The 13,665-nt window shown below is 37.9% G+C and overlaps 1 protein-coding gene across 1 annotated transcript in view; it reads left to right on the forward strand.

The window, feature by feature from the left end:
* Nucleotides 1-13,665, forward strand: part of LOC102751807 (RING finger protein 17) — a gene marked incomplete at its 3' end in the record, with an annotated part of 67,294 nt that overhangs the window by 17,415 nt on the left and 36,214 nt on the right. The window contains exons 3-6 of the mRNA XM_006765066.1: nucleotides 7,271-7,362; nucleotides 9,205-9,322; nucleotides 10,479-10,559; nucleotides 11,718-11,818. Coding sequence (XP_006765129.1) covers nucleotides 7,271-7,362; nucleotides 9,205-9,322; nucleotides 10,479-10,559; nucleotides 11,718-11,818 — 392 coding nt within the window. The remainder of the gene's footprint in view (nucleotides 1-7,270; nucleotides 7,363-9,204; nucleotides 9,323-10,478; nucleotides 10,560-11,717; nucleotides 11,819-13,665) is intronic.

A 13,665-nucleotide genomic window follows, 5' to 3' on the forward strand; every position in this document is an offset into this window, starting at 1 on the left:
CCCTTCCCCTTGCTGCCGGGACTGGTTTTCCTCCAGCACCCAGGACCCAGGCCTTTGGTTCAGCCACAGCAGCGAGGCTTGGCTTCTCTGCTCCGGCCGCAGCGAGGCTTGGCTTCTCCGCTGTGGCCGCAGCGAGGCTTGGCTTCTCCACTCCGGCTGCAGCGGAGAAGCCAAGCCTCTTCAGTCTTCAGTCGTCTTCAGTCTTCGCTCCGTGCCTGCATATGCAAATTAACTGCCATCATTGTTGGGTTAATTTGCATAGTTGCTCTGATTGGCTGGTGGGCATAGCAGAGTGACACCAATTTGCATGCTTCTTATTAGTGTAGATAAAAGATCAATAAAACTAAGAGCTGGTTCTTTCAAAAGATAAACAAGATTGATGAATCTCTAGGCAGACTCATCAAGAAACAGAGAGAGGACTCAAACAAAATCAGAAACAAAAGAAGTGAAGTAACAACAGACCCCACAGAAATACAAAAGATCATAAAAAGTACTATGAATGACTATATTGCAATAAACTGGGCAACCAGGGTGAAATGGACATATTCGTAGAAAAATACAGTCTTCCAAGACTCAGGAAGAATCAGAAAACCTGAATAGGCTGATAACTACTGATGAAATTGAAGCAGTAATAAAAAAAAAAAAAAAAACTTCCAGCAACCAAAAGCCCTGGTCTGGAAGGCTTCATAGGGGATGTTTACCAAACATTTAAAGAACTAGCATCTGTCCACCTCAAACTCTTCCAAAAAATTCAAGAGGAAAAAATACTTCCAACCTCTTTCTATGAGGCCAGAATTACCCTAATTCTAAAACCAGATAACGACACTGCCAAAAAAATTACAGGCCAATATCCCTGATAAGCATAGATGCTAAAATCTTCAACAAAATTTTAGCAAATCTGATCCAGCAATATATTAAAAAAACATACACCATGACCAGTTGTGATTTATTCCAGGGCTGCAAGGCTGGTACAATATTTGCAAATCAATAAATGTAATATATCACACAAATTGAAAGGCAAAAATCACATGACCAGATCAATAGATGCATAAAAAGCATTTGACAAAAAACCATATTTGATAAAAAACTCTCAGCAAAGTGGGAATAGAGGGAGTATATGTCAACATGATAAAGGCCATATATGACAAATCTACAGCAAACATCATACTCAATAGGAAAAAACTAAAACCATTTCCACGGAGAACAGGAACAAGACAGGGATGCCCGCTTTCACCCCTCTTATTCAACACTAGAGGCCCAGTGCACGAATTCATGCACCAGTGGGGTCCTTCGGCCTGGCCTGTGGGTCTGGGCCGAAACTGGCTCTCCAATATCCCCTTAGGGGTTCTGGATTGCAGGCCAGGTTAAGATACCCCACCAGTGCACAACTGGGGCTTGGGAGGGATGTGGGAGGTTGGCCAGTTAGGGAGGGACTGCAGGAGGGCTCCAGGGTGTGTTCAGCCTGTCTTGCTCAGTCCTGATTGGCCAGACCCTAGCAGTAAGCTAACCTACCAGTTGGAGGTCTGCCCCCTGGTGGTCAGTGCACATCATAGCAAGTGGTTGAGCGGCCTTAGCATATCATTAACATATTACGCGTTTATTGGTTTAACGCCAACCGGACACTTAGCACATTAGGCTTTTATTATATAGGACTAGAGGTCCGGTGCACAAAATTTGTGTAGGGGGGGTGTCTCCTCAGCCCAGCCTGCACTCTCTCCAATCCAGGACTCCTCAGAGGATAACCCCCCTGCCAGCCTGGTTGCTCCACACAACCTCCTATTCAGTCGTTTGGTCATCCCTCACTAACCCCCCTGCTGGTCTGGTCACTGCACACAGCCTGCTGTTCAGTCGTTTGGTCGTCCCTCACTAACCCCCCTGCTGACCTTGTTGCCCCATGCAGCCTGCTGTTCGGTCATTACTGTTACTGTGATGGCATCCTGGACAGTCTGCATATTGCTCTATTATTACTATAGATTGTACTGGAAGTTCCAGGCACAGCAATCAGACAAGAAGAAATAAAAGCCATCCAAATTGGAAAGGAGGAAGTAAAACTATTATTATTTGCAGGTGACGTGATATTGTACCTAAAAAACACTGAAGACTCCATCAGAAAACTACTAGATGTAATAAATGAATTTGGCAAGGTAGTAGGATACAAAATTAACACCTAGAAATCCTTGGCATTTTTATATACCAATAATGAACTCTCAGAGAGACTAAAAATCCCATTTACCATTGCAATAAAAAATTTAACATACTTAGGAATAAACTTAGCCAAGGAAATAATAAACCTGTGCTTGGAAAACTACAGGACGTTGAAAAAGATATAGAGGAAGATATAATCAAGTGGAAGAATATACCATGTACATGGATTGGTAGAATCAACATCATTAAAATGTCGAAACTTCCCAAAGCAATCTATAGATTCAATGCAATCCTATATAATAAAAGCCTAATATGCTAAGTGTCCAGACGTTCAGTCATCCGTTCAACCAATCAAAGTGTAATATGCTAATGATATGCTAAGGCCACTCAACCATTCGCTATGAAGGGCACTGACCACCAGGGTGAAGACAGTTGACCAGTTGCTGTGATGTGCACTAACCAACAGGGGGCAGACACTCTGACCAGTAGGTTAGCTTGATGCGGGGTCCAGCCGATCAGGACTGAGTGAGGCAGGCCAGACATGCCCTGGAGCCCTCCCACGGTCCGGTCCCTTCCTGGCTGGCCAACTTCCTGCCCAGCCCCGATCATGCACCGGTGGGGTTACTCAGCCTAGCCTGCACCCTCTCGCAATCCGGGACCCAATTTCAGCCTGATCCCACAGGCCAGGCTGAGGAACCCCATTGGTGCATGAATTCGTGCACCGGGCCTCTAGTCCCTAATAAAAGACCAACAGCATATTTTACAGTTCTAGAACAAACGCTCCAAAAATGTATATGGAACCAAATATGACCCCAAATAGGTGCAACAATCTTGAGAAAGAACAGAGTTGGAGGAACCACATTACCAGATATCAAGTTATACTACAACCCAGAAAATGACCCAAGCCATTATGCTTTAATATTTGACAAAGGAGGCAAGAGAATACAGTGGAGTCAAGACAGTCTCTTCAATAAAGGGTGTTTGGAAAATTGGACAGGTATATGCAAGAAAATGAAACTAGATAACCAACTTACACCATACACAAGAATAAACTCAAAATGTATAAAAGACTTAAATGTAAGTTGTGCAACCATAAAAATCCTAGAAGAAACCATAGGCATAAAAATCTTAGACATCTCTCGTAGCAATATGTTTACGGATACATACCTCAGAGCAAAGGAAACTAAGGAGAAAAGCAAATGGGAGTACATAAAAATAAGCTTCTGCACAGCAAAAGAAGCCATCAACAAAATGAAAAGGGAGCACACTGGGAGAACATATTTGGAAATGATACAACAATAAGGGGTTAATTTCCAAAATATATAGGAACTCATACAACTTAATAAAAGAAAGACAATCCAATTAAAAAATGGGCAAAGGACCTAATAGACACTTCTCCAAAGTGGACATACAGATGGCCAAGATGCATATGAAAAAATGTTCAAAGTCACTAATCATTGGAGAGATGCAAATTAAACAACAGTGAGGTATCACCTCATACCTGTCAGAATGGCTACCATCAACAAATCATCAAATGACAATTGTTGGTGATGATGTGGAGAAAAGGGAACCCCGTACACTGATGGTGGGAATGCAGACTAGTTCAGCACTGTAAAACAGTATGGAGTTTCCTCAAAAAATTGAAAATGGAATTCTCATTTGACACAGTGATCCCACTTTGAGAAATATATTTTAAGAAACAAACATCAGAAAGAATATATGCATCCCTATGTTCATAGCACAATTTATGATAGCCAGAATTTGGAAACAGCCCAAGTGCCCATTAGCAGATAATTAGATAAGAAAGCTGTGGTCCATTTACACAATAGAATAATATGCAGCTGTAAAAAATAAAGAACTCTTACCATTTGCAACAGCATGGATGGACCTGGAAAGTATTATGCTGAGCGAAATAAGTCAATCAGAGAAAGGTAAGTATCACATGATCTCATTCATATGTGGAATCTTATGAACAAAATAAACTGATGAACAAAATAGATTCAGAGACATAGAAGCATGGAATAGACTATGGAACCTCTAAGGGAAGGTGGAGGAGGGTGGTTGGGTGGGAAGACATCAACCAGAGAACTTGTATGCATATATGCATAAACCCTGGACACAGACAATAGGGTGGTGAAGGCCTGGGGCAGGATGGGGGGGCAGGTAGAATAGGTCAATGGGGGAAAAGTGGGGACATATGTAATACTTTCAGCAATAAAGATTTTTTTAAAAACTAAAGAGATGCAAGCATTTTGAACTGGGAGGAGATAAGAGTGATCCAGTTCAAAGCTTCATATTTTGTTTTATTGTCTATATATATAAAAGCCTAAGCGACCAAATGACCGGTCATTATGATGCACACTCACCACCAGGGGGCATATGCTCAACTCAGGAGTTGCCCCTGGTGGTCCATGTGCTCCCACAGTGGGAGCGCCACTCAGCTGACTGGCCCAGCGGCCCACCAGCCCAATGGCAGCCACTCACTCCCTCAGTAGTGCTGCAGGTCCAATCTCTGGAGAACAGGCCAGGCACCAATGGACCACTGCCACCAGCACGATCCTGACAGTGCTATTGGCCTCCTGGAAGTCGGCCTCCAGCACTGCGGCCACTTCCCTTCCCTAGACTCTCTGCAAGGAAGAAACAATATAAAAGCGGCCACCAGGTGGCTCCTGACAACCGGTGTGAATGTCAGCAGGACAGGATCCCAGGGTGGCAAGGGCGTCTCACCGCCTGCCCAGAGGGCCAATCGTGTCCCCTGACCCCATCCCCACCCCCTTGGTGCCCCACTGTTTATGAATTTGTGCACTGGGCCTCTAGTGTGACAATAAAATCTTGAGGGCATGTTTCTTTAAAAAATAAATCTGTTGATAATCACACTAACCTCTTACTATGAAATGTCAAGTCAAAAGGAAATAAATGAGGAGGCAGATAGAAATTAAGGTTTTAGCCTTCAGTTTTGGGAAGAGGATTTCTTAAAAATAACATTTGGTTCAATGTGATTTGTTAAAAGTAACACTTTCCCCCTAATTAATAATGTATCATACTTAAAATCTTGACAGACCATCATCTTCCACACCAAAGATGTGTATTTAAATTTGAGACCACATAACATTTAGTCATCTGCTTTCTCTTAGCAACATTAACTTTTTCTCATGAGAGTCTCCTGCATTACTTTTAATGCCTACATAATAAACAATTGTACACAATTGGTGTGATTCTTACCTAATTTATTCATTATAAACATTTAGGTGGTTTTCACAATTTTTCTCTATATATTTACATAGTTCTTCAAACCTACCCCTACCAAAAATATTCCATTAGCAAGTTCTGTTAATCTCTAGCTTCAAGATAAAGCCATGTTTCAATTTGTTATATTTGTTTTAATGTTTGGCAGTTTGATGGGCAAAAATGGATATCTCCTTGTCTTAAATTGCAATTCCCTGACTATTAGTGAAATTGAGTAACTTTCAGTAGACCCTTTGAGAGAATTTGCATATTTCCCTTTTGACTTGTATTTTCGTAACTTGTAGAAACACTTTATGTGATAGGGATGTTAACACTTTGTTCTGTGTTTTTAACTATTTTCTCCCAATCTTTCACTTAAATTTTTTATTACATTGAGCCTTTCAGAAATGTTTCCCTCTTTAGCCTTTTTCCCCCTCCTTCATGGTTTCTGGTTTTCTTTGATTAGACAAACCTTCCCATCTCAGAGTTATATATATTTTAATACTTATATCATGCTTTTTAAAGGTTTGTACTTGATCTTTTTAACTATTCATATATGCTGTAAAGTAGGTATAAACTTTATTCTTCAGAATGATGAATTGACTTTCCGAGAATAATTATTGAATACTCCCTCTTCTGTTGAATTGAAGTGTTATTTGTATTCTGTATTAAGTTCCCATGTATATATGGATCTATTTTAGGACTCTTGTTTTCTATTGTGCCAGCACCCTAGTGTTTCAATTATAGTAGGTTTATTCTCTGGTGGGATAAATCTCTCCCAAATGGTATGTTAAAATTATAATTCTTACATAATGTATTTTCCATGTGAACTTGAGAATTCTATTTATATTAGTTGTAGTTTAGGATATTAAATCTTTGTTTCCAGGAACCTGATATCATTCTCCATTTATTCAGTTCTTGTTTTATAATCCCCAATAAGTTACTTGGTTTTCTTTTCTTAGAGCTTATATTTTTCTTATTAAACTAGAGGCCTGATGGACAAAATGTGTGCAAGAGTAGGAACTTCCTTCTCCCGGCTGCTGGCACTGGCTTCCCTCTGGCCACCAGCAGGCACCTGGGACCTGGGCTTCCCTCACAGCTTCGGCTTCGTCTGGAAGGATGTCCAGTCTAATTAACATATTGTGCTTTTATTATTATAGATTTATCTTAAGTTTAAATTTTTGAACATACCTTAACATATCATTGTAAAATTTTTACAGTAAGTTTTTTTTTTAATCCTCACTCATTTTTTCCATTGATTTTTTAGAGATTGTGGAATGGAGGGAGGCAGTGGGGAGAGAGAGAGAGAGAGAGAGAGAGAAAGAGAAACATCGATGTGAGAGAGACACACATCAATTGGTTGTCTCCTGCAGGTGCCCCCAACCAGGGCCAGAGACTAAGCTGCAACCCAGGTACATGCCCTTCACTGGGAATCAAACCCACAACCCTCTGGTGCACAGGCCAACACTCTAACCACTGAGCAACACTGGCCAGGGCTACAGTAAAATTTTAAAGTATTGTTGCAAGCATTTCTTTAGAATTGTGATAAAATGAAGTGTTTTAGTTAATTTAATGTTCTGTTTAACTCATAATTGCCAAATTACTGATGTGTTTACTGAATAAAATAGGGTAAAAACATATATATATATGTATGTATTCACTGACTGGGAATCTATTAAAATCAAATAATCTATTGTTCTCATATGTACCAACAATATATATACACACATATATATACACACACACACACACAACTTTTTTCTTTGATTTAATGAGGTTTCTAGGATCTTTAAGGCTATTATCAAATTTATCTGTGAATGGCACATTGGTTGGTTGATTTCTGCATAAACAGAAATTATTGACTGACTTTCTGTTTTTGTTTTCCTTATTTTGTCCTAAGGTTGCTACATCTATAAATACTAGACAAGGATACTATCCAATAGATGGATATCTTAAAGAAGGTTCTTTTATGGACAAACTGCAGCCTAAAAAGTATGTTCTATGTGCACTTATTTTAGTATTTAAAGTTCTCTTTAGTATTTAAAATTACTCTTTCAGAAATATATATTTCTAAAAGAGTAATTTTAGCATTACTAAAATATCATTTTTAGATCATTGTTTCTAACCCATTGCTTATAAAGTGCTATTTAAGTTTATAATTTGTCTTAGCTGTTAATTAAATGGAGAATCCAGCTCCTAAGGAAGCAGTATTAGTTTGTCCTTATTAAAAGTGGGGGGGGGGGCGGGGAGAAAGCCCTAACCGGTTTGGCTCAGTAGATGGAGCATCGGTCTGCGGACTGAAGGGTCCCAGGTTCGATTCCGGTCAAGGGCACGTACCTTGGTTGTGAGCACATCCCCAGTAGGAGGGGTGCAGGAGGCAGCTGATCGATGTTTCTCTCTCATCGATGTTTCTAACTCTCCATCCCTCGCCCTTCCTCTCTGTAAAAAATCAATAAAATATTTTTTAAAAAGTGTGAAAATAAAGGAAAGCAAGATTACCATGTCAAATCAAGGATAGCCGAGAGTATGATTCTAGCAGAAGCTGTTGGTGCTGGGTGAGAATAAGACATGGAGAAAGAGTAAGAACTTCTCTGTTGACTGTTGAGAGGAGCAAGAGTACAATACAGTGGAGGATTTGGGGAAGAGATAGATTGAGAGGTGATTTATATGAGGACTAGAGGCCTGGTGCACGAATTCATGCACCAGTGAGGTCCCTCAGCCTGGCCTGCGGGATTGGGCTAAAACTGGCTCTCTGGCATCCCCCAAGGGGTCCCGGATTGCGAGAGGGCGCAGGCTGGGCTGAGAGACCCCACCAGTGCACAATCAGTGCTGGGGAAGGAGGTGACCGGTGGTGGCGGTGGGGCAATTAGGGGTCTGGGCTGGCCGGCAAGTGGGCCGGTGGTGTTGGCGGGGGACGGGACTGGCAAGCAGGCAGCGCCAGGCCGGCCAAGGCAGGTGCCAGCAGGGGCCCCCCTGATCACTCCACCGGTTGCCCCACATATCACCGGCCAGGCCTAGGGACCCTACCCATGCATGAATATCGTGCACTGGGCCTCTAGTAGTTGTATATTTTAAATAGAAGCATCCCTTGATATCTAATATATTTTCTTTATGATTTATCTTTACTATTTTGTAATAGGAATTGAATATGGACTACTCAGGGCTAATCCACTCATATTTTAAGAACATGGATGTTCACTTTTCAAAGTAATTGAATGTTTAAAAATTATTTAGTCTATTTCTCTTTATAAGATTAACATTAAACATCATAGTTTCTTCTATAAATTGTTATAGGTTTTGAGTAACTTATTCAGCAAACACAGTGCTTACTGTGTGCTAGCCAATATGAGGTTATAAAGGTAAAAATAGATGAGAAATGGAACTTTTTCCTTGAAAATTAACTTATGTAGCAAATTCATTACCTTTTTGTAAATTATCCAGGGCTATGTAAGTACATTTTTAATAGCTGGCATTTATGTGTATAAGTACTGACTATAATTGAGTTTAAGACAGTTCAATGATTATCAACATCTCTACTAAAAAATATCAGGTAATGAGAGGTGGTTAGGAAATTAAAGCACAATTTATGCTGTAAGCTATTATTTTTAGAAATTTGTTAAGGAATTGAATTCTCTATTAAAATTAAGTTTTATATGAAAGTGTATTTAATCATGGTTTCCTCTCTTTGCTTATCATAGATGATTGAGAACCCAATGTGTGTGTTCTTACAAGTCATCACATGAATTATTTTTTATAGAGAGTAAACATCAGAATAGAAAGTTAAAACTGTTTTATTAATGTTGTATTTAAAATAATGTACTTGACATTTTTCAGGATAAAGAATTGTTCTCAGGACTTTAAAAAGACTGCTGATCAGCTAACTATTGGTTTAGAACACGTTGGTTCACCATCCACACACAGGACTGTTTTGAATTCATCAGCTGTAATGGCGGTATGAAAAATGTTATTTTGTGAAGTAAGATGAAGCCAGACATTTTTACTTTGTCTCTGGTAGCTTAAATTTCCTCTCCTCTCAAGGTTCCTATAATTACAGATTCTTTTAGAAAGCTTAAAGGTAAGAGGTAAACACACTCCTTACTTGAACCTCTTGTTTTATTCCAACTGTGCTTGAACAGATTCACTTTTATTCCCAAGGCAGCTCATGCTACCTTTGACAACTCTGTTAATGTTCTTGATACTTACCTATATGTAGCTTCTTCCCTTTAAACCTAGTTATTGAATTCAGATTCTGTGAAATGTATATAAAGTACACGTTTCAAAATTCTAAGTGTGATTTTTTCCAATTATTTTAATGGCATCCAAAAGGCCTATGGCATTTGTTATTGATGATGATGACGATGATGATGTTGGAAGATTCAATTTTACCTGTTACTGCACCTGATAACTTTAGTATATTTTTTAAATTTAAGACTAGAAAAAAGAACAAACTCCAAAATGCTATTGAATGAAGTATTGTTCTTTTGTTACAGAGACCTTTTTTTCTAATCCTCACTAGAGGATATGTTTTTATTGATTTGAGAGAAGAGGAAAGAAGAGGGGAGAGAGAAAGAAACATTGAGATCAGTTGCCTCCCATATGCACCCTGACTGGGGGTCAAACCCACAACCTTTGGTGTATGGGACAATGCTCCAACCAACTGAACCACTAGACAAGGCTGTTAAGGAGATTTTTGGTGGGCTGGTGGATGAGAGAGAGCACTTAATCTTGCTATCTTTTACTTCAAGTTTAAATGTTAACATAACCAAATTATATTTTCCTTAAATTATTCATTTTTACATGTGTACATTTATTGCCATGATAAATTTTTCAAGATAGTTTTAAACTTCAAAATGGTTACAGGACATAATCTTAGTTTTTCAAAAAGTTATCTTTAAAAAATCTGGAATGCTATAGCTGAAACTCTAAAATGCTATGGTAAGTATGATGGGTAAGTAAGATGAACAGTCTTATTTTTCTTGATTGTTTGCAGATTTCTTTGGTAGGTCTATGTTGCTTTTGTAACCAAAATAGTAGCCTGATGTTTTTGTGACTAATATATCTAAGTATCTATTTTTATATTTGTATATGGTCCCCCTTCCTCTTTTTAGGAGACTAAAACTACAGAAGAAATTGATGAAGCACTAAAGATAGCAGGCAATAATTTTGAACAATTAAGTATTGCTGTAAAAGTAAGCATTTTGAATGATTAAATTCTATCAATTATTAGGGCATAGTCTCTTTAAATATGTATACTTGCATATACTAAGACTGAAGTTAGAGATTATTAAGCATGATAATCTAGTGACAGAGAAATACACAGAAGACTGGGAAACTCCCATGGCCTGCTGGGATTGGTCATGCAGCATTGTGTTAGCAGCCCACTAATGAAGAAGCTCTATCGAGGAACCATGATTTCTTATCTCTGAGCATTGCAGATCATCTTTCTAACATGCTCAGTACTTGGCTGTATACCCTTACATCAATAGTCTTACTTTCTTTTCTCCCTTACCCCATTCCCCAAAAGAGAGGCTCATTCATTTGGTGACAAAGAACAAGAAACAACAAACCTACAGCCAAGGCACTGAAAAGATTATAGCTGATATGGGAGTTAAGGCTTCAACATATGAACTTGGGAAGGGGGCGCGGTTCATAACAGTGGGTCCTCTGCTCCACTCCCCCAGGCTTATGTCCTTCTCACATGCAAAATACATTCATTCACCCACCCAACGTAGTCTTAACCTATTCCAGTGTCAGCTCTAAATCCAAAATCTCATCTAATTTTCTTCTAAATGAAGTATGAGTTGAACTCAAGGGCCAAATTCCTCTTTAACAGTGAATCTGTGAAACTAGGGAGTAAATTATTTGCTTCTAAAATAATTGGTTGGACAAGAATAGGATAGACATTCCCATTCCAAAAGGGAGAAATTTGAAGGAAAAAAAGGGGTCACAGATCTCAAGGAACACTTCTTTGTTTAAAAATGCAGTTTGTAGAATAGTCAATATTTTAAAAATACTTGGATTCAAATGTTACTTTTTTAATTTAAGGAAAGGTTCCAGAGAGAAATTCAGCTATTTAAAATTACATATTTCCTGTAATGACAAAACAGGATAAGAAACAAGTTTAGAAAACTTAGTGTATTTTCTAGGCCATTTTGTCAGTTTGTCAGTATCCCGTGCCAACAAAGATGTGAGAGGTACCAGGATTTGAAGTTTATCATCTGATCTTCTCTTGTGTTGTTATTTTGAAAAGTCCATAAAGTGCCTTTTATTTTCAGAATTATTTTGAACAGTACAATTTCTACAAAATAAAAATACCAAATTAGGTCTTTGTATTATGTTCTTCCTAGATGCTTGAACACATACACAATCAAACACAAGAGGAGACAGCCAGTCTTTTAAAGGATCTGGAGAAACAGTTTGATCAACTTTTTACTTCTCTTGATTCCAGGTAATAACTTAAAAATATAGACTTAATGAAACTAAAGTTTTAACATTAACTTGTCATTTTATTTCTTATATGGATTCAAATAATGAGTAATTTTAAACAAGTTTGGAAGGTAGTAGTTGGTCTCTACAGGCTGATGGTTACAACTTCAAAATGAAGAACAATTTGTACATTTTTTTGTTATTTGGGCAATTTGTCTTCTGGTTCCAAAGCTAACTGTTAAAATAAACAAGCTTCTTTCTTAAAGCAGCACAGGAAACTATTTGCAAAATTTGTTACAGAATTCAGCTTACATGGGAAAATGCAAACATTTTCTTATACATAGTTCCATAATTTTTTCATGTGTTTATTTGCAACAGAAAAAATAATGCTTTCATGCTCTCTAATATTTGTTTCTAAACAAATATACAGTTATGTATCCATCACTTTTTTAAAAACTCTGATTTATGTGATCTTCAATAATCTAATTCACATTTTACATTTGAAGAAACAGGATCATAAAAGTTGGGACGTGCAAAGAAATATATTAGTAATGATGTTGTCCTTTAGACTTAGTTCCTTCTTTAAAAATCTCATTAGGATGCCTAGAACACTATCAATGAATCAGTTGATATTCTTTGGTGATATTCTTCCATGTTGATGTTATGTCACATCTGGTCTTTAATTACAACATTTAAGTGATAGGTCCTATGCATGCATTTATTTTACAGATTTTATAGTGGTAAAATATACATAACAAAGTTTACCATTTTAACCATTTTAAGTGTACAGTTTAGTGGCATATGGTAATTTCAAGTTTAAATTTCTGAGGAAACACCACATTATTTTCTGCTTTGGCTACACATTTTACATTTCCACCAGCAGTGTACATGGTTTCAATTTCTCTATATCCTTACCAACAGTTATTTTCTATGGTGTTTTGTTGTTGTTTTTTTGTAATCACGTTCTGATGGATATAAAGTTGTGTCTCATTGTGATTTTTATTTGCATTTTCCTAATGACTGCTGTTGCTGAGTATCTTTTCATGTGCTTATTTCTACAAAATGCAAATTTCTACAAATTGGCCATTTGTGTACTGTTTTTGGGAGAATGTCTACTCAAGTCCTTTGCCCATTTTTAATTTTTTTTTGTTATTTTTAGTCACATCCCCCACCTCCTCCCCTTTGGCAGCCATCAGCTTATTCTCTATATCTATGAGTCTGTTTTGTTTTGATTATTCATTTAGGGATTTTTTTTAGATTCTACATATAAGTGATGTCATATGGTATTTATCATCCTCTAACTTACTTCACTTAGCATAATACCTTTAGTTCTATCCATGTTGTCACAAATGCCAAGATTTCATTCTTTTTCTGACTGAATAATATTTAATTTGTACACAAATTTTTATTTATTCATCTATCAATCAATGCCTAGGTTGTTTTCATATCTTGGCTATTACTAGTAATGCTGCAGTGAGCATGGTGCATATATCTTTTCAAATTAAGTGTTTTTGTTTTCTTTGGATAAATACTCAAAAGTAGAATTGTTGGATCATATGACAGTTCTATATATTTTTAAATTTATCTTTATTGTTGAAAGTATTACAGATCCCCCCTTTTTTTCCCATTGTCCCCCTCCCCCTTTTCCTATCCCTCCCCTAGGCCTTCACCACACTGTTGTCTGTGTTCATGGGCTATGCATATAAGTTCTTCGGTTAATCTCTCCCCACCCACCACCCACCCCCACTTTCCCTCTGAGATTCGCCAGTCTGTTCTACGCTTCTGTATCTCTGGATCTATTTTGTTAATCAGTTTTATTTTGTTCACTAGATTTCATGTATGAGTGAGATCATGTGATATTTGATAACT

This window comes from Myotis davidii, unplaced genomic scaffold (assembly GCF_000327345.1).
Source record: "Myotis davidii unplaced genomic scaffold, ASM32734v1 scaffold701, whole genome shotgun sequence".
Lineage (NCBI taxonomy): Eukaryota > Metazoa > Chordata > Mammalia > Chiroptera > Vespertilionidae > Myotis > Myotis davidii.